The 27,722-nt window shown below is 40.6% G+C and overlaps 1 protein-coding gene across 1 annotated transcript in view; it reads left to right on the top strand.

Annotated features, from left to right (window-relative positions):
- Nucleotides 1-25,310, top strand: part of STYK1 (serine/threonine/tyrosine kinase 1) — a 71,299-nt gene extending 45,989 nt beyond the window's left edge. Inside the window, exons 6-10 of the mRNA XM_082266815.1 lie at nucleotides 7,925-8,008; nucleotides 9,309-9,517; nucleotides 18,122-18,162; nucleotides 24,293-24,389; nucleotides 24,618-25,310. Of these exons, the coding sequence (XP_082122941.1) occupies nucleotides 7,925-8,008; nucleotides 9,309-9,517; nucleotides 18,122-18,162; nucleotides 24,293-24,389; nucleotides 24,618-24,822 (636 nt within the window). The 3' untranslated portion in view covers nucleotides 24,823-25,310. The remainder of the gene's footprint in view (nucleotides 1-7,924; nucleotides 8,009-9,308; nucleotides 9,518-18,121; nucleotides 18,163-24,292; nucleotides 24,390-24,617) is intronic.
- Nucleotides 25,311-27,722: the final 2,412 nt, after the last annotated feature.

The following is a 27,722-nucleotide window of genomic DNA, read 5'->3' as shown; positions in this document are numbered from 1 at the left end:
TGTACAAATCAATGTGTTCAATAGGTATATAAAGTGGTCAAAAATAAAGTATAGTGGGATCTTTTTCCTTCAGACCACCAGCCACTCATGTTCGTGGGTCAGCGCTCTCCTTCACCAACACCACATGCACGTCCCACTTACCGAATGTCAAAAACCGCTTGAGATCAAGGGTGATGTTCTCATACACATATCCACATAGCGGACCGCCAACACACAGATGGAAACCAGGCAGGTATAGAGGAAGAATAGGAAGCCTTTATGGTGTAGTATGTTTGTAATCCATTTATTTAAAACAAATAATAACTTACAGTTTTAATAAGCAGTTTACAGCCGAGTGGACGCAGTTACAGGCTGGGAACAACGTTCCGCGTTCCACCTGCATTCCAGATACCAGAAGTGACTTAGTGGCTTATCTCAGACCCGATGCATTTTGTAAGTAGCGTCTGACGTCATCAGGAGTCATGTGATCGCCGCCGTCAGTTCCCTCTTCATACATACATCGGTAAACATCACAGCTAATCGAGTTCAATCATCTTAATCAAAGCTACCCTATAGGTCGAGCGGGATAACCAATATGATGGAATGTAATTTACCTTACTATTGGTCAGTATATCTAGTAGTGCTAACTTTAAATCACTGTCCAGGGGGTTTCCATCTCAAAGGGAGTTAAAAAATCAAGCCATATAGGGGGGCAAGGAGAAGCCAAATTTCTTATAATTGGGGACCGAAAACTGTCAGGCCCAGGTGCTGAGCCTGGTCTGAGAGATTTAATGCCCAAAAAACAACACAAATCACAAGAGCGCTAGAAGACAGGCTTGTAGGTGGAATGGAGCCCAAAAGTGAATATTCATAGGTAACTGTACAAAGACAGGAAGGAACTCCACGATGAGTAATATAAAAAGCCAGTGTTTATTGTGACAACAGCTTAAAAGGTACAATTTAAAAACATTGGATGGCAGCCGAAATGGAAAGCCTTACTGTCTTTGTACAGTTACCTATAAATATTCACTATTGGGCTCCATTCCGCCTACAAGCCTGTCTTCTAGCCCTCTTGTGATTTGTGTTGTTTTTTGGCCTTTTTCTCTCCTTCCCATGAAGATGCTCCTGAGCAGCTAAGACATATTAGGTTGTGTTATTTCACCACCATCTTTTCAGCAGGTGCCAGATCTTTTTCTGTGAGAGATTAAATGGCCTCCAATATCTCCTCTGTGTAAAGGGTTTATTGAGGAGTTCCCTATGGGTTTGTGTGATTTTGGGTAGGGGGAGATCCCTAAAGAAAGTCTCCAACTTATGTTGGGCAAGAGAAGATTGTGAGTCATACATATTAGAATAGAAAGTTTAGAAAGTTTTCATGATATGGATAGGGTTTTGGGTTAAGTCCCTGATGAAGTGTGAATTTTGGGGAAGGATAAGGTTTGCGGTCTAAGACATAGTTTGTTTGCCAAGTTAGAACCTATATTGTCCTTCTGTGAGTAGAATTTAGCACCAGTCCATCTAATGTGCTTTTCTGCTGCTGTAGTCAGACCTAGATTTAATTTCACCTTGACAGAGTCTAGCTTAGCCAGGGTGGAAGGGGTAGGGTTACCTTTGTGACATTTGCTCAGATCAAGGAATTCCTCATTCAGTTTCTGGATTTCAGCTCTGCGTTCATGTTTCAGCTGAGAAGAAATTTGAATGAGTTTCCCTCTCAGCACTGCTTTGTGGGCTGCCCAAAGTGTTGTTGGCAAAACGCTGTGATTGTCATTGTCTGTAAAATATTCCTTAAGAGCTTTTTCTAGGATTGTACATTGTATGGGGTCACTCAGGAGGGCCTCATTGAGATGTCATTTGAATAGGCCTTTGTCCCATAAAGAGCATCGGAGGGAAAGTGTCTTCATTAAGTGGTCTGATAGGGGTGCGTCTCGAATGTTGGATGTTATGGCTAGGGTAATAGAGGAAGATCTAATGAAAATATGGTCTATCCTGGCATACGTGTGATGTGGGGCAGAGAAGTGCGTGTAGTCTCTGGCATGGGGGTTTAATTTCCTCCAGATATCTATCATGCCAAGGGAGTGAAGATTATTCGCTATTTTTAGGCTTTGTGTGGGGGGGAGTTTTGATTTTGGAATCCCCTTGCTTAATTTATCTAATGAGAGATCAAATGCTGTATTGGAGTTGATGGTGCTCTGTAAATAGTGCTTCAGTGTTTGTGTCAAGATTTCGAAAAATCCTGCTTGGCCTTTATTTGAGGTGTAATAGAAAACAAATGCATAGATCTTTCCATCAATGTTACCCATCACAAACAGGTAACAACCCTGCAGATCCCTGATCCCTGACTTCAGAAGGGGAGAAATTGAAACGTTTGGAAAAGAAAATTGCTACTCCACGTGTCTTGTTTACGGCATTAGCTGGGCAAAATTAGGGGAAGCTCTGGTGAAGGAAGGAGGCGTTGTAAGAGATTGGGAAATTAGTTTCCTGTAGTAGAATAACATCTGTCTTTAGGGTATGATATAATTTAAATAATTTTCGCCATTTTACCAGGAATTATGAGCCTGTACATTGTGGGATATAATCTGCATGATCATATTGGAAGGTGTAGATTTGGCCATGGATCAGAGGTTTGGACAACTCAAAATAGAAAAAAATCTCACCCAGTGAAGACAGGTCGCCCTGCCAAGCAGTGCATCCAGAGCCTTTCCAATGTCTCAATCATGCGAATCGATGTGGGAGGGGTTCCAGGCAGAGCCTAGGAAAGAGAGAGGTTAGAAAAAGAAAAATAAAAGAGGTAGAGGCGGGGACGCAAAAGACTGCAAGACAACAATTAGAGAAACAATGAAACCAAAAACCCAGTAACCCACCCAGGTGAGGAAGGGTCCAGCCATTTCCCACCAAAAAACCTGAGAATGGTGATATCCCCAAAAAGTGGGGAACATCAATCTGCCACTGAGAGCAAAACATAAACGCATCAGCGGCAGATTGAGGCGCATTTTATTTACTTTGTTCACCCGTCTAGAGATATAATAGATAACTTCAAATACACAGAGCACTGTTCTTTAAAACATGGAGGGAATAGGGCCTGAACAATTGTCGCCAAGCTGCTCCTTAACCCCTGTCAAGCAATCAGATAGCAAAGGTTTCTTTGTTACCCGCCTGGAGCATCAAAGGGGCAACTGCACAGGGTCAATCATAATATTCCGTAAAGTAATGTATCCAGTGAGTATAGTGGGTCTCAGAGTTCGCCCCACCAAAAGGGAGAACCCTAGGAGCAATCCTGGATGACATCCCAGCTGTATTTTAACAACAAATATGCCCAAGAATAACTAAGAGAAGGTATAAGAAAAAACTTGAAACTTTAAGACTTTGAAATATTATATTATAATTAGTCTTTGAACTTGTCACACATTGGGGAATAGAAATTGTTCCGATATGAGAAATTTAGACGAAATGGAAAGGACCATCTGCTAATTATCTCCTTTTGAGCCAGAACTTGAAGGAGGGGTTTCAGAGAGCGATGTCTTTGTACGGTAAAGGGGGAGAGGTCTGCAAAGACCTGGACCAGATGTCCCTGAATAGTGAGCCCATCTGACTTCCTGGACAATTTCATTACCTTTTCCTTGACAGAGTAAAAGTGTGGTTTAACTATATTGTCTCTTGGTACACACCATCAGATTGCATTGGTTGCATAGCTCTGAGCACTCTGTCCAATTCCAAACAGTGTTCTGGGATGTCTGGGATTAAGTCCTTTATGAAGAAACAAATTGCATAGTTAACTTTTACTGATTCAGGGAGTCCTCTGTCTCTGAAGTTGTATTGTCTAGAACGGTTTTCAAGGTCATCTCTTTTGGGCAATGCAGTTTCCAACTGATCCTGGATATCCTGTATTCTTGAAGTGTTTTGGTTAATTCTGGCTACAGATTGATCCGCCTTCTTTTCCATGACTTCCATCCATGTTCCCAAATGTTCCAGTTTAGCATGGATGGAGGAGGTGATCTGTGCAGCTGTTTGGGCCAGACCCCTGGATGGCATTGTGGAAAATGCGGCTATCATGAAAGGGAAATCAGTAGGGGTGATATGGGGATTGTGGGCCCCCTTCTCACCTGCATCTGGGGGGGCATCAGGATAAGGTCTGTAAGGTAATGCTGGCTAAGGAGCAGCATGGGGTGATTACTCACTGTGGCATGTACAATAGTAGTTATTGCAGGGCTCGAGGCGTCTTGGTCAGCTATGGTTTCCTCTGTATCACAGTCTGTGCCTCATGTGGTAGCAGCTGCCATCTTGGATAGACTGGCCTGCTACGGGATGTGGTCCATCTGACTTTATAGGTTCCTCCTAGCAGAGCCTCCGGACATCAGATTATTCCCCTGGCGTTAACAGGTTGATAGCTGGTGGAGCGGGACAGGAACGAGTGTTCTGAAGGCTGTGGCTGGGATCAGAAGACCGGAGCAGTGCAAAGCTCCAAGGCTAAGCCGCCATCTTGGAGTCCTCTGTGCATGCACCTCTTGTGTGACACTTTTTAATAGATTGATGTGGCTGCACAGTTTTTACGTTTATTCTTGCAAGATTTTGTTTCATTATTTGTGTCCCTGTAGTCAGAGTAGGATTTCCTGCTGAATATTTTTTGTCTGGGGTTGAGTGGTTGTCTGAAAGCAACCATTGAGGGTGGTTGGAAGATTTCTTTCAGCATGTCATCCTCTGTTATGATGGGTTGCCGCTTTTTTACTCCATCTAAAACTGGATTGTATATGCTTAAAGTGGATGTAAACATGATTCATGAAATTTGACCCCTAAGTAAAAATGTCCAAATTGTTCCCAATTAGCCATTTTACCTCCCTGATGTCTTGTGACTCCGTAGGGTTACAAGGTCTTAGGTGTGAATGGGGAGCAGGTGTGTTAAATTTGGTGTTATCGCTCTCACTCCTTCAAACTGGTCATTGGAAGTTCAACATGGCACCTCACGGCAAACAACTCTCTGAGGATCTGAAAAAAAAAGTTGTTGCTCTACATAAAGATGGCCTAGGCTGTAAGAAGATTGCCAAGACCCTGAAACTGAGCTGCAGCACAGTGGCCAAAACCATACAGCGGTTTACCATGACAGGTTCCACTCAGAACAGGCCTCGCCATGCTTCAGCATCATATCCAGAGGTTGTCTTTTGGAAATAGACGTATGAGTGCTGCCAGCGTTGCTGCAGAGATTGAAAGGGTGGGGGGTCAGCCTGTCAGTGTTAAGACCATACGCTGCACACTGCATCAAATTGGTCTGCATGGCTGCCTGCCCAGAAGGAAGCCTCTTCTAAAGATGATGCACAAGAAAGCCCGCAAACAGTTTGCTGAAGACAAGCAGACTAAGTACATTGATTACTGGAACCATGTTCTGTGGTCTCATGAGACCAAGATAAACGTATTTGGTTCAGATGGTGTCAAGCGTGTGTGGCAGCAACCAGATGAGGAGTACAAAGACAAGTGTGTCTTGCCTACAGTCAAGCATGGTGGTGGAAGTGTCATGGTCTGGGGCTGCATGAGTGCTGTCAGCACTGGAGAGCTACAGTTCATTGAGGGAACCACGAATGCCAACAAGCAGAGTATGATCCCCTCCCTTCGGAGACTGGGTCGCAGGGCAGTATTCCAACATGATAACAACCCCAAACACACTTCCAAGATGACCACTGCCTTCATAAAGAAGCTGAGGGTAAAGGTGATGGACTGGCCAAGCATGTCTCCACACCTAAACCCTACTGAGCATCTGTGGGGCATCCTCAAATGGAAGGTGGAAGAGCACAAGGTCTTTAACATCCACCAGCTCTGTGATGTTGTCATGGAGGAGTGGCAACCTGTGAAGCTTTGGTGAACTCCATGCCCTACAGGGTTAAGGCAGTACTGGAAAATAATGTTGGTCACACAAAATATTGACACTTTGGTCCCAATTTGGACATGTTTACTTAGGGGTGTACTCAATTTTGTTGCCATTAATGGCTGTGTGTTGAGTTATTTTGAGGGGACAGCAAATTTACACCATTATACAAGATGTACACTCACTACTTTACATTGTAGCAAAGTGTAATTTCTTCAGTGTTGTCACATGAAAACATATAATAAAATATTTACAAAAATGTGAGGGGTGTCGTCACTTTTGGGAAATACTGTATCTGTAGTGTTTACTTATCTCTCTCCAAATCCCTAAGCCCCGTGTCTCTGTTCTTCTTTTATCAGCAGGATAACTTCTGATAAGTTCTCCGAGATGGGAGATAAAAGCAGCTGGAAATTTGTGTTGGGTAGGTGCTATAAATAGATTAGGAGAGAGCTGGTTTATTCACAGCACAGCTCTGCACATTTCTTCCTTCCTCTGCCTATCTGGAGGGGGGGATGTCTGACTTTCCTCCAATCAGCTGTCACACAAGGTATGCCAAGACTTCACTCCCACAGCTGAAACAGGAAGAAAAAAAAATCTAATACAATGTCTAAACAGTATATAAAGCTGAAGACAGCAAACATACAAATAAAACATATATAGGGAGATTTGTTTCATCTCTGTGTATCTGAGACTGTTCTGTTCACTTCACTGGGTATAGGAGAGAGTTTACATCCACTTTAATACAGGTACACAGATTTTTGTTTTTTTATTATATCAAGCACACATAGAGTAAAATAATTGACAATTAATGCAATAAACTTGAGAGCGTATACGATTTTGAGGGGTTTATGATACACAGAAATAACCTGGTATTATGGGAAGTAATACAAAGAGAAAAGATGAAAGTTAACTTGAGCGTGCCATGATCCTTGTAACAAAATCTGGAGGTATAAACAAAAATATTGCAGTGTTGCGCTAGTCCTACAGATATATACAAATCAAAAGGTATCGGTGCAAGACGTACCTGGCGAGACCTGGGTGTGGTCCAGTGAGCAGCCCTGCTGATGGGGGGCTCCAAGTGTGGCCCTTCTTAACCCCACCACAACGGCATTCATCCTCGCCGATGACGCTGGAAAGCGACACTGGTGGATAACGTGACACGGCCTGCGCTGCGTGGTGCTCTGTGCAGTGTGCGTTCCAAAGGGGCGTGTTTAAACAGGTTTATTAGACTTAAAAAGGGGCCACTTACACAATGTAAGACGAACAATCGCTCATCTGGTGCAGCATTGGTGATCAGCAGCAGCTCTGGAAACCAAAAAGATGGCCGCCTTGTCCTCCGGTGTACTATGCGTCACGCCAGCCAAACTCCGCCCACATGTTTCGTCGTGAATAGACGTCATCAGGGGGCGTGGCTAGCGGTGCTATTCACACAACTTATATACCGGAGAAGGAAGGTTTGCAAATCAGTGTAAAGGAGCAGGAAGCTTGTTTAAACATGCTGCATCATGAGGAGTGTTTCCTTTTCTCCCTAATTTGAGGTCTGGTGTCAGGCTACAAGATAAGGATTGTTATGGTGGCTGGTGTGGAGTATCCAGGAGACTTAGTATATCGCTGGGCTGACCTCTGTAATGGAGGTCTGTCTTTCTGGTAAGAAGCTTGTACACCTGGGTGATTGTTGGTGGTGGCCCCTGGATTAATATCTTGATTGGAATTTAACCTCTATTCCACCTCGGTTTGTGGACTATACGAACTGCTATATGAACTGCTCATATTATTAAGCGCTGCACCTACTGCTTTTTATTTCTTCTGTATCTGTTATTCAGGATTTGTGTCAGCTGCTTTTTTTGCTTTGAATTTGCTGGGAGTTGCGCAGTATATGCTCTTTATTAATGATCAATTGAGGACAAAGAAATCAGATAGCAATGAGAAAGTCCCTACCCTGTACAGATCACAATGCTATGCTTGTTTGGAATGTAATAATCCTCACTATACCCCACTCCCATTACGCAGATGGGCAATAAAGGATAATTGACTGACAAGAGTGCACACGTATGTGTCATAAATGGTATTTTATCCATGTTTTCTTTTATCTTTCAGGATGTTATGTCAGTGCAAGGAATACTGTATGACATTACAGAGTGCCAAGTTTACATTATCGCTCTACAGATTCTGTCAGCACTGGTATGTGATTTCAGATTTCATTTTTTTTTATGCTTTGCCAACTTTTAAAAACAAGGTTATCACTAGACAAATAGAAATGGTGTTTTTACATGTGCTCAAACTTTACTGTCCACTGTGCTGGTAAGTCAGCAAGTGCAGTACAGATGGAAGGTAATGCTATACTGAAGAAAGGGATAAGCACGTAATCCGACCTATGGCAGGATTTGACAGAAATGAAAAAAAACTTGTCGTCAAGATTTTATAAAAGCAGAGGTGTGACTAAAAATATCAAGGCCCATAGCAAAATTTAGATGGGGCCCTTATTAGTAACTGGTTGCTTCTAAAACACATCTATTTATATCCTTCATCCCTAAATGTTGCTGATCAGAAGTGTGATGTGCCCATAATATACCCATATTTTCCCCCTCTTAAAGTTCATGGTCAGAAGTTAGCAACCAATGCACCACTACAGGGTTCCTATTTATACCCATTAACACTGGGGGTCGCTGTTTCTAGACACTAACACATTGGGGTTTATTTACTAAAGCTGGAGAGTGCAAAATCAGCCTCTTGGTTTTATTTCCAAAGCTTAATTAAGCAAGCTGAGGTTATAAACTGATTGGTTTTTATGCAGAAATTAGCCTGATTTTGCACTCTCTGGCTTTTGTAAATAAACCCTATTGCAACCATGCAGACTAAATGAGTCACTCCACAGTCAGATTCAAGCACAGACTTGACTTCAGAATTGGCAGAGCCCATGCTTTGTACTAAATGAGAGTTGATCAAATGAAACTAAGCCACAGTTGGCAGGTGGCCCAGTTTATGATCAATGCATAGAAAAGTCTGCACTTCTCAATCCCTAAGCTAGCAATTTCACAATCCCTCCTCAGAAAATGGACTAGCGCTCTCTGATCTTGGAGCCCCATGGAAGCAGCATGGGCTGCTATATCTTAGTTAAGCCCTTGTGTTAAAATCTACCCATAAGTATGGCATGACACACTTTTTACTTTCTTCAGTACTACTTTTACCTTTTTATTTAGGTGTATATATAAAATCCAACTAGTCCATTCATGATGAACTGTTGATAGTATTTCATGCTGCCAATGTATGAATTATTCAGTATTTTGAAGCAACCTCCATATTGGTTCATACTGCTGTAGTGTGTTAATGGCAGCCCAATGTTAACATATTGTGCTTTCTTGTTTTTTTTTTTTTTGTTGTACTTTTCTTGATTACATTGTTTCACCACTGCCTTTTTTTTTTTTGATACTTTGTAATATAGTTAACATGTCTGACCATAACCACTCTGGTTCCTCCACAGGAATATCTGCATGAGCATAATCTTGTGCATGGAGACGTAGCAGCAAGAAATGTTCTTATTCAGCATAATTTTACTACTAAACTGACTGGCCTAGGAGGAGCCTGTGAAATGCACTCCAGAGGATCTTTTCCCATCCGACGACCTATTCCTCTAAAATGGATGGCTCCAGAGCGTCTCCTTCATTTGTCTGCAACCAGCAAATCTGATATGTGAGTTCTCATTAGTAGTCTTTTTCCTAACGAAACCATTGCGCAACAACAAATGATAAAGCTTACATGTTCTTACGCATGCTATTATTTTTTGTATCAGCAAATTGAGATAAAAGGTTCTTGCAAAGGCCATTTAAAGCAACAGTGCAAATGTACAGTAAAGTCAGCCTGATATGGAGGGATTTTATTTCCTGCAGGAAAGAAAATTACTTGATTTCCCCATCAACACAGTCATTGTTGATAGGGGAATCCTTCCCGTGGAGCCACTGTGTTCTCCCAGCGGGGGGTATAAGTGGCTACAATAGCTGCTGGCAACAATCACATGTAAAATCTCACAGGCTGGTTGTGCCCAAGTTGATCGATTGATCAATTAACTTAACTTGGGTACATTCAGCCTGCCTGTACATAGTTTGAATCTCTGCTGAACCAGACGAGATTTGAGCTGCCTATGGCAAGGTTAAAACAGGAATAATCTCCTTCACAAGATAACTATATAGCACGTGGCATGATTTGTTGAACCCTGTGTCTCTAAGAAAAAAGGCCTTTTATAAAGGTGCATGAAAGGGCAGCTAGAATAAATAAAACACTTTTCTTTGGTTGGCAGTGTTTATCAGCCTTTGCCAACCAGGGTTCCTCCAGAGGTTGCTAGGGATTGACCAATGGAGTGACCAATAACACCAATGATGTCTTCAGCTATCTGTAAAGGGAGTATTTTTTCCAATTGAACCCCAAAATAATACACATTCTTCCTAGTGACCAACCTGCTAATGCTGTGAGCTGTAGGTATATATTAGCAAGGGTTCCTTGAGACCAGAAAGTTATTTTAAGGGTTCCGCAAATTTTGAGAAAGACTGGCTTAAAATGGAGCTCCACCCAAAAGGGGAAGCTCCAAGTGTCTGCCCCCCCCCCTCTGCTGCCACATTTGCCACCTTTTAGGGGGTAGGGGGGAGCGGGCACCTGGTTTTGAACTGACCCAGAAATTTGGTCCCCTCCTCCTCACCCTGAAGCCAGTTCAAACACAAAGCACAGCACGCTCCCTGCATGCACAGTAGGAAACCTGCTGTGAAGCCGCAAGGTTTCACCACTGGTTTTCCCTAGTCTAGATGGTGGTGGCAGCACCTGATTAAAAAATCGGCTCGGGTGAGGACAACGCTGGATTGTTGGAGAGGTAAGTACCCTAATAATAAAAGTCAGCAGCTACAGTATTTGTAGCTGCTGACTTTTATTTTTTTCTGAAGGAGCCTGGCGCTCCTCTTTGAAAAAAGCAAATACAACATATCCTGACTTTCTATGTACTGGTTGCTAACCTCGCTTTACCAACTTTAACTTGCTCTAGTATCTTTTGCTACATTGGCCTACTTCTCTAAGCCTCTTCTGTTTATTTGGGGTTGCCAAGGTGTGATTTGTATATCTGGTTATAACTGCTCCTTTCATTTGGTACTGTACGTACAAACGCACCCAATGCCAATTTCTGTCTTTCTTTCCAGATCTTATTCTCACCTAAAGACTTGGTTTTGCTAGGTATGCTATTATCTAATTTACGAATCTTGGCCTTTTTCTGAACTCACTGCCTGCCACCTGGTACCTTACATCTGTCTGCATGCCTCTGCCAACTACACACTGTCTCACTATGCCCATTTCTGTTTATCTTGGCACTCATGCCACTCTGTTTCCTGAAACACCCTCTCCCCATCTTCAGGGTGTGCCATCCTAAAAAGGTGATTAGGACAAGGTCCTCCATCACATCAGCCCTTCCACCCACATACACAATAATCATCTTATTTTGTAGCAGCAAATAAATATTTGCGGTAAATATCATTGGTAGCCAGTTCCTGATCTCTCCTAAGATAACATTGTAAAAAGATTGTAAAAATCAATGTAAAAATATGTACTACACTACTTGAACTTTACAAACTTAAAGACTTGTAAAACTTCCTGTTCAACAACAAAAGACATTGCCATAAAAGGGCTGATCTGTATGAAATTTACCATTACCTTGTCTTTATAAATGTATTCAGTAAAAAGCAATGTAAAAATATGTACTGCACTACTTGAACTTTACAAACTTAAAGACTTGTAAAACTTCCTGTTCAACAACAAAAGACATTGCTATAAATGGACAGATCTTCATGAAATTTACCATCACCTTGTCTTTATAAATGTATTCAGAAGTAAAATAACCTGGGGTTTACTGTCTACATTTTCATTACCGCTAGTTAGAGTGGAACTTTAGTCAGAAAATGAAGTCCCGCTAGATCACTTGAGCTGGCCCATTTTGTAGGTATAGCTAAGTAAAAATAAGTGCCTATACTGTTTAAAATAGAGTAGTACAGCAGTCCCCAACCTTCCCAGCACCAGAGACTGGTCTCGCAGAAGACAACCCCTCCAAGGACCGGGGGGGGAGGGGGGGTTGGGTCGGATGGAGGTATGGGGTTGCAGCCCAATTGTCACCTGCTTACCGATATGGCCTCAATGGCCTCCATAAGAGTCTGAATGCAGCTAAACTGCCATGTACGCAGCCCAGATCACCTGATGGGCTTCTCCTGGAGGAGTTTACTCACCTATGTATTCTGCCTGAAGGAAATGCTGGGACATGTAGTTCCCCTGGAGGGGCCTGCTCCACTATGTATACTGCCAAGCAAAGCATGCCTGCTTTGTCCTCCTAGTGGGAAGTATGCTGTTTGAAGTTAATGCTGGGACATGTTGTCCTCCTGGAGGAGTGTACTCAGCTAAGTATACTGTATAAAGTTGATGCTGGGACATGTTGTCCTCCTGGAGGAGTGTACTCAGCTAAGTATACTGTATAAAGTTGATGCTGTGACATGTAGTCATCCTGGTGACCACCTGGTCAAGTTAAAGAACTAGATGATCTACTAGTTGAAGAAATAGCTAAAATGACAATGAAAGGAGAAGTTATCATTATGGGAGATTTCAATCTTCCAGATATAAACTGGAAAACCAAAATAGCAAGTTCTACCAGGAGTACAGATATTCTAAATTCCCTACTGGGGTTGTCTCTGCAACAAGTGGTTGAGGAGCCAACCCGGAGGGAGGCCATTTTGGATTTGGTATTCACAAATGGGGATTCGGTATATGATGTCATTGTAGGCGAAACCTTGGGATCTAGTGATCACCAGTCAGTGTGGTTTAATATAAGAACTGTGAAAGAATCACACCACACAAAAACAAAAGTTTTAGATTTTAGAAAAACAGACTTTTCAAAAATGAAATTAGTCATAAATGAGTCCTTATCAGACTGGAACGGATTACATGGAGTCCAGGAGAAATGGGACTACTTAAAAGGTGCACTATTGAAGGCAACAGAAAATTGCATTAGACTTGTCAGTAAAAGCAAAAAAAGGAAGAGACCACTGTGGTACTCAGCAGAAGTGGCCCAAATCATTAAAAATAAAAAGCTAGCATTTTGTAATTATAAAAAAAACCCAGAGCAATGAAGATAAGGAAATCTACAAGATTAGGCAGAAAAAGGCCAAGCAAGTTATAAGAACTTCTAAAGCGCAGGCAGAAGAAAAACTAGCTCAGTCTATGAAAAAGGGGGATAAGACATTCTTCAGATATATAAATGAAAAAAGGAAATTAAAACAAGGAATAACTAAATTAAAAACAAAGGACGGAAGGTATGTAGAAGAGAATAAAGGGCTAGCCGACTGCCTTAATGAATACTTCTGTTCAGTTTTTACAAAAGAAAAAGAAGAAGGACCTCCACTTGAAAGGATGACTAATGAATCGTTTGATGCATGTGTCTTTACAGAGGAAGACGTTCTAAGATTGCTGTCTAAAGTGAAGACAAATAAGTCACAGGGTCCTGATGAGATACACCCAAAATTATTAAAAGAGCTTAGTGGTGAGCTGGCAAAACCATTAACAGATTTATTTAACCAATCATTAGTAACAGGAGTCGTCCCGGAAGATTGGAAATTGGCAAATGTCGTGCCCATTCACAAAAAAGGTAGTAGGGAGGAATCGAGCAACTATAGACCAGTGAGTCTGACATCAATAGTAGGCAAATTAATGGAAACCCTATTAAAGGATAGAATTGTGGAACATCTTAAATCCCATGGATTGCAAGATGAAAAACAACATGGGTTTACTTCAGGGAGATCATGTCAAACAAATCTTATAGATTTTTTTGACTGGGTGACTAAAATAATAGACGGTGGAGGTGCAGTAGACATTGCATATCTAGATTTTAGTAAGGCTTTTGACACTGTCCCACATAGAAGACTTATCAATAAACTACAGTCATTGAGCATGGACTCCCATATTGTTGAGTGGATTAGGCAGTGGCTGAGTGACAGACAACAGAGGGTTGTAGTCAATGGAGAACATTCAGAACAAGGTCATGTTACCAGTGGGGTACCTCAGGGATCTGTACTGGGACCAATTTTGTTTAATATCTTCATAAGTGATATTGCAAAAGGCCTCGATGGTAAGGTTTGTCTTTTTGCTGATGACACAAAGATATGTAACAGGGTTGATGTTCCTGGAGGGAAATGCCAAATGGAAAAGGATTTAGGAAAACTAGAAGAATGGTCAGAACTCTGGCAACTGAAATTTAATGTGGATAAGTGCAAGATAATGCACCTGGGGCGTAAAAACCCAAGGGCAGAATATAGAATATTTGACACAGTCCTGACCTCAGTATCTGAGGAAAGGGATTTAAGAGTAATTATTTCAGAAGACTTAAAGGTGGGAGGACAATGTAATAGAGCAGCACAAAATGCCAGCAGAATGCTTGGATGTATAGGGAGAGGTATAAGCAGTAGAAAGAGAGAAGTGCTTATGCTGCTGTACAGAACACTGGTGAGACCTCACTTGGAGTATTGTGCGCAGTACTGAAGGCCATATCTCCAGAAGGATATAGATACTCTAGAGAGAGTTCAGAGAAGAGCTACTAAACTAGTACATGGATTGCAGGAAAAAACTTACCAGGAAAGGTTAAAGGACCTTAACATGTATAGCTTGGAAGAAAGAAGAGACAGAGGGGATATGATAGAAACTTTTAAATACATAAAGGGAATCAACTCGGTAAAGGAGGAGAGCATATTTAAAAGAAGAAAAACTACCAAAAGAGGACACAGTTTTAAATCAGAGGGGCAAAGGTTTAAAAGTAATATGAGGAAGTATTACTTTACTTAGAGAGTAGTGGATGCATGGAATAACCTTCCTGCAGAAGTGGTAGCTGCAAATACAATGAAGGAGTTTAAGCATGCATGGGATAGGCATAAGGCTATCCTTCATATAAGATAGGGCCAGGGACTATTCATAGGATTCAGATATATTGGGCAGACTAGATGGGCCAAATGGTTCTTATCTGCCGACACATTCTATGTTTCTATGTTTCTATGCTCAACTATGCATACTGCCATACAAAGCATGGCTCTGCTCTGAACATTCTCAGTTGCTCTCTATTTTTTAGCACTGTGCCAAAAATGTGGAGGCCAATCTACTGACAGCCTAAAGTTTTACTGCTGCTTGGGGCTATGGGTTTCAGCAAAATGGCAGCCTCCAGTAAGAAGAAAAAGGACCAATGTTGGAGGCAATTTACAGCACACAAGTATTTTGGTAGCATAATTTTTAATGTGGAATGTATGCTCCTTGCTAAAGAACATTCTTTTTTTATAAATTTTTTATGGGTAATGTTCCACTTTAATTTATTATATAGAACTTAGATAATCCCATCCACATAGCATCTAATGGATTACGCTGTTTGTATGAAATGTGCACATTATTTTATACGGTATTGCAAGTAGTGGACGTTATAACTAAGTTAAGGCAAAATAGCTAAATAAACAATTGGAATTGGAATACACAGAGTTGTATAAAGTACTCCAAACCCATACTTGAGTAAAAGTACAAGTGCTCGATCAAAAAGTGACTTGAGTAGAAGTGCAAATGCTCGATCAAAAAGTGACTTGAGTAGAAGTACTAAAGTATTCAACATTTTTTGTACTTAAGTATTCCAAGTAGTTTTTTAAAAAAATTTTGCTACTCAAGTACTGAAAGTAAAAGTACCAGTAGTTTTGAAAAAAAAAATTGCTACTCAAGTACTGAAAGTAAAAGTACAAGTACTGTGTTATGTAGTTATTAAAGAAAGAAGTCAAAAGTTTGAACATCATATTGTTTTTTATTATTTCAAATGCAGCTTTTATTTATACATATAGTAGCATTTATTTTCGTATGCGCTGATAATACACATGTTTTGAGCTTCATGAAACCTGCCATCTACTGTTCTGGCAGTGGTAATTTTTTATAATTGTAACGAGTAATTATGCAGCACAAATAAAAATATCGGAGTAGAAGTATTGAAATCATTGAAAAAATGTAGTGAAGTAAAAGTAGGAGTAGGAGGAAAAAAAATCTACTCTAGGAAAGTACAGATACCGCCTTTCGGTACTTAAGTACAGTAGTGAAGTAGTTCTACTTAGTTACTATACATCTCTGGGAATACATAGCATATAAGCACTGCAGCACAACTGATTGTCTCCTTGTGTTGCTTCATTCTGGGCTTAGTTGTACAGGGAAAGCAAGAATACCTGCATTAAAAATACATTTAAAGCTGAAAAGGGGGAAAAAAATGTACCCTTTCAGTGGGCTCCTTCCCACTGCAAAGAATAATTATTGCATGTTGCATCATCCCGAACAATAAAGGGCTGCCCATAATCCCATGCACCAGACAGCGGTGTAGAATGTCAGCTTACCATATCACCATATTTATCATCCCCTAGTCAAATGAACAGTTAACACTTGCAATGGGAGGGGGGGCGCCCACCATAAGGGGATAGCTTTTTCTTCCCTGAAGATTGGGGTCATTTTGAATATAGAGCTGCATTAATTTGTACTTTTTATATATGCCTAAATTTCAGCTTTAGTTATTGGATTTTCTGTTTTTCTTGGACCCTCATGTCCTCTATTGTGGACAAAGCTTTACTATCTTTACTATGCTACAAATAGACTTATGCAAACTGGCACTGCCTGTAAAATACTGTGACAAGTGGTTACATATGTCAGATTCTATGGTATCTACTTTTGCATACATGTCTTAGTAGATGTAAATCATATGTTTACTATGTTGTTTAGTTATGCTGGATGTTTTTGTTTGCATAGTGTACTGGAAACTATTATTTCCCTTGTGGGCTCTTTAAGCTGTAAGGAAGGCTGTCAGGGGATGGGAAAGTGAGTCCATGGCAGCAAATGGGCATTGGGGATAGAATCACTTTTCTGTTTTGTAATCATAAAAATCAGTCCCCATTCACACTAAAGTGATCCATTGTGGTGCTTTAAATGTATTATGGAATGCGTTGGTGTGCGTCACATTAGGCCAGCCCATTTAATTATGGTGCTGGTATGGTACTGGGCTGCCAATAGATGAAAAAATACATATGGCCTCATTTTCAAATGCAGCATACCACGATGCATGAGTTGTGTGTTTTGACTAGCCACTGTGTGTGTCTCTGTACAGTGTGTTGGGACGTTATTCACAATGAAGCATAATTGCATTGCCATGCATTTTGGCAATGCATGTTAATATGCAATGCCACACCATACACCATACAAGTGTGAATGGGCCCAAATGGAGTCTTAATTCAAGTTTACTGCCATTATATATTTTTTTCTTGCTAGTAGTACTATTTGTAACTTGTAGCGATTAAGTGCCCTTCTATCTCAACCAGAATGAGATAGAGATTTTAAAATGTTGAATCGGAAGCTGTGTATTGAACTTTAGTTACATGGGAACTACAGTGTGAAAAATAAAGTATAGTTAGTTGCTTACAGGGCTTTTTTTCAGCGGAAACGCAGGGGAACGCAGTTCCGGCACCTTCGGAACTGACTGTATGTAATAGTAAGGGGTGTTGGGGTGTGCTGCAGGGTCTATTGATGCTTGCTGTGAGGGGATCTACTCTAACTGGAGGGGATATATTTTAGCAAGGGAGTCTATTGTTGCTGGTGGGGGATCTATTGTTGCTGGGAATGGGTCCTATGTAGCTGGGGGGTCAGTTTTTGCTGGGAGAGATCTACTGTTGAGGGAGGGATCTATTGATGCTAGCTGTAGGGAGATCTGTTGTTGCTGCCAGAGTCTATTGTTCATGGGGGGGGGGGGATTTTGTGGTCCATTGTTAGGAGGATCTATTGTTGCTGGCTGCAGGGGATCTATTTTACTACCTTTCTTGTTATCACTCCCAAATTATTTACAAATTACTTGGCACCACAAAATGATATTTGGTTCTGTATTGTCTAAAAGGGCAGTATTGGGAGGTGGGTAGGGGATGGAACCAAGGAATGGTGGTAGGGGGTGGAACCAAGGAATGGTGCTCGGAGGTGGGTAGGGGGGTGGAACCAAGGAATGGTGCTCGGAGGTGGGACCAAGGAATGGTGCTCGGAGGTGGGTAGGACCAGAGAAAAGGAGTACCTCGGAAAGAGGGGAGTTCCTGCACCTATTGTCTGAGAAAAAAAGCCCTGGTTGCTTATAACATTTAACTTATTGCTTTACAAACCATTTCATTATATCTATATTCATTTAGTTTTGTACTGATGTGTGTGATCTAATGGTTGTTTTTTTTTTTTTCCTTTTTGCTCATTTAGATGGTCCTTTGGAATTCTTCTTTATGAAATGATAACTTTAGGTAAGTGTAAATATCTGTTAAGGTAGATCAGGCATTGTAAAACTCTTGACATTCACAGACATGACTAGGCATGATGGGAATTGTAGTTTCTGAACAACTGGAGGGCCATAGTTGGAAGATGAAGACCCCTGAGGTAGATGATGATGTACTTGATAATAATCATGGTGATAGCTATGATGGTAGTTATTATATTATTCTCACCAATTTTACCATAAATGCTCTTATGTGCAAAAGATGGAAAGAAGTCTGTGCTGGCCATAGCAATCCAGTTTACATTCATAAATTCTAGCTGTCATTTTCTGGCCAATGTTATGGAATCACTGTGTTACTTATTAATTAAATGAGGAAGCTGGAGGTGCTGAGAAGATATAGGAAGCTCCAATCAGGATATAGGAATTTAAATTACAAGACGGTTAGGTGATACAGAAATCCAAAGCTTTTGGCAGGTAAATTAGTGACTGGTGCATTTAACTGCCTCTTTATTCTGACTCACCTTTGCAGCTGTGTATAAAATTATAATCCACTTCCCAGTTAACCTTCTTTGTCATGTGAATTGTATGGTATTCTATCACCAAAAAAAGCTACACAATGTCACCTGTCTCCTGGTGGTGGCAGAAAAAAAAGGTAAAAGACACTTAATAAATGCAAAAACATACAATTTTAAAATTAGAAGTGTAACCCAAAGTAAGTGCATCTACATATACTGTAGCTCTTTATTGAATTATTATTTTGCTATGTCACCAATCTGAAAGTGCAAGCAGTAATGTTCAAAGTACAGCAATGTATACTAGTCAGAGATTAAGTTTCACTGATATGACTACTATATATATATGGTTTTTGTGATTACCTAACTTTGTACATCACCTTTGGTCTTTGCCTTTGCCTATTAAAGGTGAAGTCTATGAAAAAAATGAAAATGCATCAATATGTGACTCACCTAATCACTTCGATTCTTTAAGAAAGCCATAACCATAATGTTAGAATCTTTGTTTTCCCAACTCAACTAATAGGCTGGATTTGGGAACAGTGCTCGGACAAGGTCATCCAGCGCTCAGGGCAAAGATGCCAAACTGTACTCCTCCCCAACCCCCTGGTTCATGATGTGCAAGTTAGAGGATCCTATGCCCAGTGGTCACTTGGTTGTCAAAATCACTGCCACTGTCACTACTCCTGCCTGCCTTGTACCTGGGGGAAGGTGCCCCCATCCCTACAGTAAACCATCATGCCCAGGGCAGATTTCCCTCCTGCCCACCCCTTGTCCCAGCCATGGTTGGGAGTTACTGCTTTACAGCCATTTTCAATCTGGTCCATAATTTTCTCTTGGTTTTATGTACTCTGTAAATTGACAGGAAAAGTGACCAGTTACATCCTACATGAGCAGTATTGTCCAGGGTGCTGCCAAGACCCCATCCACATGACAACACCCATGCACACCAACATGATACGTTAGCAGCAAGGGCTGCTAGGACAAGTAGTCCAAGAAACCGCAGTGAAATCACTGTAGGCTGTTTGCTTGCATGTAATACAGTCCCACAGATTGGCATTTTTAGAGAATGAAGGTGATTAAAGAACAGGTGTACTTTTAGCTTGCTTATGCTTCATTAACTGCCTTCTGTCTATCAGCGCTTATAGCCTTTTTTATAATCAGCTAGAAAACCATTGTCTTCACAGTGCAGCATGCCCACTGCTCAATGAAGCCAAATTTATTAGAGTCATATTAAAGTGATTGTAAAGTGTCGTTTTAAAAAAAAAAAAGTAACAAACATGTTATACTTACCTGCTCTGTGCAGTGGTTTTGCACATGGCAGCTCAGATCCTCCTCTTCTCGGGTCCCTCTTCGCTGCTCCTAGCTCCTCCTTCCTGTCAAGTTCCCCCACAGCAAGTAGCTTGCTATGGGGGGCACCCGAGCCAAGCTGCAGCTCCATGTGTCCATTCAGACATGGAGCTGCAGTTTTGCCCAGCCCCCTCTATTTCCTAATCGGCTAACTGACTTTGATTGACAGTCGTGGGAGCCAATGGAGCCATGACTGTGTCTCAGCCAGTCAGGAGGGAAAAATCCCGGATGGCTGAGGGACTCGTGGGCATTGCTGGACAGAGAAGGGGCTCAGATAAGTGTGAGGGGATGCAGGGGAGGCTGCTGCACACAGAAGGCTTTTATCCTAATGCATAGAATGCATTAAGATAACAAAACCTTCTGCCTTTACAACTCCTTTAAGTTTTTGGACGTTGTATACCATGTAGCATTCAAACTCAGTAGTGCACCAAAATTGAATTCCCAACAACACCTCTTCTTATACCCAGTGGGGTTGATTTACTAGAGCAAAAGCATAAAAAATTTTTACTCTGCAAAGTCCAGCTAGACTGGGTGCATGCGCAATAGCCACTGCACACCTAGGTTTGGCTCTGGAGGCTCCTGGGGTCCTTAAGCTGTCAGTGGGATTCACTGGACACTACCCACTATTCAATCTTACAGCAGCCATGGTGGAGGAACGGATTTTATGATAAATGCCCCATCTCTTATTTTATCATGCGAGCACTAGTGATGTCGCGAACATAAAATTTGCTGTTCGCGAACGGCGAACGCGAACATCGGCGAATGTTCGCGAACCGGCGAACATTGCGAACCGCCATAGACTTTAATAGGCAGGCGAATTTTAAAACCCACAGGGACTCTTTCTGGCCACAATAATAATGGAAAAGTTGTTTCAAGGGGACAAACACCTGGACTGTGGCATGCCGGAGAGGGATCACACAAAAAAAAGTTCTTAAAAATTGTAATTTTTTGATAGAGAGCCAATTATTGGAAAAATTAAAAAAAAATTAAAATAAAAAATTTCTTTGGATTTAGCATCTGGGGGGTCTAAAAAGTGTACCTGTGAAGTTTCAGCTCTGTAGCATGTCCGGAACCAGAAAAAAATACGAATTAGGGTTAGGGCTAGGGTTAGGGTTAGGGCTAGGGTTAGGGTTAGGTTTAGGGTTAGGGTTATTTTTATGGCTAGGCTTAGAGGGTTAGGGTTAAGGTTAGAGGGTTAGGGTTAGGTTTAGTGTTAGGGGCTAGGGTTAGGGTTACGGTGAGATACTTAGGGTTAGAGTTAGTAGCCCTACCCCTACCCCTCTAACTCTAACCCTAAGCACTAAAAATAACCCTAACCTTAGCCCTGACCCTAACCCTAACCCTAACCCTAGCCCTAACCCTGATTCTATTTTTTTTTCTGGTTCTGGACATGCTACAGAGCTGAAACTTCACAGGTACACTTTTTAGACCCCCCAGACAATAAATCCAAAGAAATTTTTTTTTTGTTAAGTTTTTTTTTTTTTTTTCCCAATAATTGGCTCTCTATCAAAAATGACAATTTTTAAGAACTTTTTTTGTGTGATTTAGTGTCTAGGGGGTCTAAAAAGTGTACCTGTGAAGTTTCAGCTCTGCAGCATGTCCAGAACCAGAAAAAAAAGATAATTTTTCAGTAGAGCAGGGATGGTGGGAACCCCTTTTACACCTATATGTTTTTTTTTTTCCTGGTTCTGGACATGCTGCAGAGCTGAAACTTCACAGGTACACCTTTTAGACCCCCCAAACAATAAATCCAAAGAATTTTTTTGTGTTAAGTTTTTTTTTTCTTCCAATAATTGGCTCTCTATGAAAAATTACAATTTTTAAGAACTTTTTTTGTGTGATATAGTGTCTGGGGGGTTTAAAAAGTGTACCTGTGAAGTTTCAGCTCTGTAGCATGTCCAGAACCAGAAAAAAAAGATAATTTTTCAGTAGAGCAGGGATGGTGGGAACCCCTTTTACACCTATATGATCTTTTTTTTCTGGTTCTGGACATGCTATATATATATATATATATATTAAAAAAATACTCAAATACCAGCCCTCAAAGGGGCTTTTGGGGACAATATATATATATATATATATATATATCACATAACAAAAAAAATTACACAAATACCAGCCCTCAAAAGGGCTTTTGGGGACAATATATATATATATATATATATATATATCACAGAACAAAAAAAATTACACAAATACCAGCCCTCAAAAGGGCTTTTGGGGACAATAGATATATATATATATATATATATATATATATATATATATATATATATATATATATATATATATATCCAAAAAAACCTCAAATACCAGCCTTAGGAAGGGCTTTTTGGGGTGCTGTCCTTACAGCAGGAGTGTACCAAGAACACTGGCTAACAAGACCGGGAACTGTCCCCAGCTATAACAGCAGCAGCAGCACCAGCACTTTCCCTGCTCTCAGTAACACAGAAATGATCTAAGATGGATGCTGCCCTTGCTTATTTATAGGAGGTGGGAGGGTGTGGGAGGGAGGTATGCTGATTGGCCTGGAATGTGTCTGCTGACTGTGATGTTCAGGGTCAAAGTTTGCCTCAATGATGATGTATAGGAGGCGGACCGAACATCGCATATGTTCGCCCGCAGCGGCGAACGCGAACGTTCGAAGTTCGCCGGGAACCGTTCGCCGGCGAACCGTTCGGTACATCTCTAGTGAGCACATCGAGTTATGTCTGCTTCAAGATAAGTTCAATAAATGGGATTGCACTAGGATGGCTTGCATGCTCTCTTCTTTGTGTTATTGTTGCACAACTTCACCACTTCGTCTCATTGACTGAGCTAAGTGAAATATCGCTCTTCAAAGAGGAAATTCACTTAGGTTACTAAACAAGGTTTTGCTGGCTTCTATTTTCTCCTCAGTCATTTGCATTTAAAACTTTTTTTTTTTTTTAACGTGCATTCTTTGCAAAGTTAATGTTTACTTTGTTTCACCTTATTCATTACTAAGTGAAAATTCACTTTGCAAAGTTAAAATTCACTTTAAAAGTAAACATGCAAAGCAGGAAGTAAAAAAACAGCACCTTGCTTAGTAAAAACAGCACACAGCACAGACAGTAATGGGCCATACACACTATACAATTTTCTTTAGACTTTTTCCTTTAGATTTACCAAAACCATATAATATGAGGTCAAATCTAAACACTTTCAATTTATATGCAATCAGGCAGGCCCATGCACTATATGGTTGAAGGTAAATCTAAGGCCCCTTTCACACTATCCGTCCGTCGGACGTATTGCGTTTTTCTCAGCGGGGGATCGAGCCGCCGATCCCCCGCTGAGCAGCAGGAGGACAGCTGTGTCTCTGCGCTGTGTGCGGAGACACAGCTGTCAGTTCCCCATGCATCTCTATGGGGGAAATCGGATGGGAACAGACCGTCGGTTCGTATTTGACGTATCGGATCGGATGTCAGCGGACATGTCTCCGCTGACATCCGATCCCCCATAGGGATGCATGGGGGGACCGTTCAGATCCGCCAAAAAAACGGACAGGCGGATCTGAACGGTCCGCCAGTGTGAAAGGGGCCTAAAGGAAATCTAACAACAAAAGTTGTATAGTGTGTATCCAGCTTTACACATGCTGGCCACACATTTAACCCCTTGATCGCCCTAGATGTTAACCCCTTTCCTGCCAGTTTTATTAGTACAGTGATATATTGCATAGTGCATATTTTTCGCACTGATCACTGTATTGGTGTCACTGGTTTCCAAAAAAAAGTCAAAAGTGTCAGTTAGGTGTCCTATTTGTTTGCCACAATATCACAGTCCCTCTGTAGATCGCTGATTGCCGCCAATACTAGTAAATAATAAAAAATAAATATAAATTCCATAAATATATCCCAAAGTTTGTAGACGCTATAACCTATGCCTATTGGGATTTTTGTTTACAAAAAATATGTAGCAGAATACATTTTGGCCTAAATTGATGAAGAAATTAGATTTTTAAACATTTTTTATTGGATGTGTTTTTCAGCAGAAAGTAAAAGTACAGAAAGTATTTTTTTTTTTTTTTCGAAATTGTGGGTCTTTTTTTGTTTATGGCACAAACAAAAAAGCAGAGGTGATCAAATACCACCAAAAGAAAGCTCTATTTGTGGGGAAAAAAGGACATCCGTTTTATTTGGGTACAGTGTCGCACAACCGGGGAATTGTCAGTTGAAATAATGGAGTGCCGTATCGCAAAAAATGGCCTGGTCATGAAGGGGGTAAATCTTTCGGAGCTAAAGTTGTTAATCATGTCCTCTCACTCTTTATTTTCAGGTGCTCCTCCATTCCCAGAGGTTCCTCCTTCCAGCATCTTGCAGCATTTGCAGCGGGGTAACATCATGAAGAGGCCCTCCAGCTGTAAACAGATTTTGTAAGGCACTAATTAATATTTATATTGCTTTCACATACATTTTTATGGTAATATCTTTGATATATTAGTTGAAAAATGAAAATGCTCTGGTGTTTCCTTCAATAACTAATTAGATATTAGCTATCATTTTCTAATTGCTGAGATGTGATTGGTTCAATGTTTTTTTTTATGACAACTGTTATGCGTTCTCTGATTCATGATGTCTTTGTCTAATCATTTGTTTTGCAGATACAACATTATGAAATCTTGTTGGATATGGAAGGTATCTGACCGAATTTCTCTTTCTGAACTGCGTAAGCGCCTAGAAAATGGGAAGAAAACTGCAACTGACAGGACAGTGCTGCAGGTCCCTGAGCTTGTGGTACCTCAGCTGTATGAGGATGTAGCTGGGACAGAGCCTATGAAAATGGAGACCGATTACACTGTTCTTTAACAGCATTGTCTTCAAAGACTAATTTTTACACTGTTCTTTAACAGCATCATCTTCAAAGACTGATTTTTACACTGTTCTTTAACAGCAACGTCTTCAAAAACCGACTTGGCTGGTTACAAAATGACTTGAATCTATTTATTTATGTGAACCATCATTTTTCCTTTTCTTTATTTTTTTTTACATATGAAGGAATATTTTTTGTGTACTTAATATGAAAATATAAAAAGAACTCTGATTTAATCATGGGGATGTTACATTAACATTTCTGATCCTATCCGAGCGGTCCCTGGACAGTAGGAAAAAGATCATTCTTAATTCTGACAACTCTCTGTCGCCTCATCAGCAACTCTGATTGGAGGAGACTTATACAACTATGCTCTGCTGTCACATTTCTCAGTGATTTTTTTCTCATCTCTGTTTACAAAGTTATTTTTTTTTTATGTTTGTGGATTGATGGAAATGCTTCAAATTTAAAGTGAACGTATACATAGAGTTTATAAACCAGTAATAGCTGTCCTAAACTAAAGAAAAAAAGTTTAAGCCATAAAGGTATATATGAAATGCGCCTGCATTACAATTATGATCCTGTTTTAGAACTGGTTGAGTTGGGAGTTCTATTAATTGAGTTGGGAAAGCTTAGCCTTTTAAAAAACAGGCTGTAATAGTTAAGTGTCTTTTGCACATTTAGGAAAAGGTGGATCCTGATCATTCACTGTATCAAAAAAGAAGCACCCCTCCTATGCTTCTGGTTGGGGTACAGCGTTTTCTCTGACAACAGCTCATCTAATTATGTATACTGTCCTGTGGACCATTTTATGTACTGGACTTTGCTTTTATTGACTATGTACCAGTTGCCTGGCTCTCACTGACTTCAATACTGTCATTGCAAAAAACAAGCACTCAGGTAGAAGAGTCAGAGCAAAGTCAGAACATCTAGGGGGGTGATTAAAAAAATATGGAAGTCACTGAAGTAGCATGACAGACCAGTAAGTAGTATTTTTTTAGGATTAAAGGTCAGCAAGGCAGCCTAAAATGGCAGCCTGTCAAGGCAAAATTTCTCAAATCTCTGGAATACATGCACATTTCCCTGAGTTTTATCCCTTTGCACGTTCTGCAAGTGAAGAAAAATAACTGTTGATGTGCCAGATAGATAATGTGCTCCTGCCTTCCGGTTTCACACAATAACACAGCTCTAAATCCCTAAGCATGTGGTGTCAGCCCTGCCTACTTAGGATTAGAAATGATGCAGGCCTCTCCTTATCTCCTCCCCCATCCTCAACTCTGTAACCCCTCCTCATATTCATAACCCCTCATTGAGAACTGGAAGCTATCAGCTCACACAGTTTCTGGTACAATCAATAGGTACTTATTGAACAGATATAACAAAACATTTTCATTAGTATATTTAGCAAACCAAAGGGGGCGGGGGGTAATAAGAGAAGTTCATTGCTAGGGTTTACATAAACTTTAATACAAGTTTCCTTTAACAAAAGCAATGGAAAAGTCTGGTTTGGTTTAGTTGCAGCACCTTTGAATCAGCGGTCCACTGTTCTGGAAACTCTGTAGCTGTATAAATCTATGTAGAATTTTTTTTTTCATTTTCATTTTTTACTATCTGAAGTCCAGAAGCTATTAATCATTTGTTTTTAACCCCTTAACAGTGGCTGTACACAAATATGTGGCAGCAAGGCTGTGGGCTTTAAAGTCAGACACATACTGTATATGCATACAGCTTGTGTCACTTCTTAGTGTTAGCACCTGTAACCTTCCTGTCAACTAGAGCTACTGGTCACTGTTTACAATCAGAAGTCGAGGAAAGGGCTTCCAATCACATAATTACTGTGACTGCCAATCACATGACTGCGAAACCCACGTAACTCCCACGTCCGCCGACTGGAAAAAGGTTAATTTAAATATCTCCAAATGAGCTCTTTGTTTCATACACTTAGGAATAATTTACAGTTGGATGCTTTCTATTCCTTTATTAGGCACTTGTTTAATTAAAAGTCTAATTATAAATCTTTTATTGAGAGCATAGAATATAGATCATTTTCTTTTCTTGGTTTGACTTCTGTTTTCGTTTTAAAATCAGACTCAGATATGGACATTAAAATTTTTTTTATATACTAAACAAACAATAGTCGTCACTGATATCTGCAGGCACTGTGGGGCAATTCATCTTCAAATTATACAACAGAGGCAGTGAAATGGCAGCCAATTAGGGCACTACGTTGTCCAGATTAGCATATTTGCTGCAGACAGCTGAGGACAGTGTCTACCTGTCTAATGCACTGATCTGGGTGGTGTATGACCCTAATCAGCCATGTGCATGATCCCTTAGGATGAATTACTACAAAGTGTCCACAGCTACATAGGTCAGTAAAGCCTTGTTATAAAGCTCAATTTCTGTATGTTAAGAATGTGTAAGTTATTGTCCATTGCCTGGTAACATGTTGATTTTAAACCCTGGACCCCTTTTTTTGGCCTGAAATAAATGATGACCTTATCTTTATAGCTCCTCCCAATTTGTGCTGTCTGGCCACTCTTGGCGTTGGGGTGGGGGGCAGTAAGTAACCACTGATGAATAAGGTTAGAATACCTACTCTATTAGATATTGTTCCCTTCTGGGATAAGAGGTGCTGGCAACTTTCTTTGGCACTGCTTATTTGCTCAGCCTTTCTTTCTAGATCCTGTGAGGTATGCTGCCCTGAGGGTGGTGGGGTCTTGCCTGAATCTCCTATCTTCTTCTAATGCACACAGGCAAATTTTCTTGTAATTGGATTGGCCGTGTCTACAGAATAAAAGCTTCAGGTCATAAAATGGCTTCCTTCACCTTTCTGAAACATATCAGTAAAGTTATTAAGACTTTAAATCAAGTCATGTATAACTGATGGATGAAG

This window comes from Pelophylax lessonae (assembly GCF_965119305.1).
Source record: "Pelophylax lessonae genome assembly, chromosome: 9".
Classification (NCBI taxonomy): domain Eukaryota; kingdom Metazoa; phylum Chordata; class Amphibia; order Anura; family Ranidae; genus Pelophylax; species Pelophylax lessonae.
The sequence above is the reverse complement of the archived record's forward strand: the minus strand, read 5'-3'. Positions and strand labels throughout refer to the sequence as shown.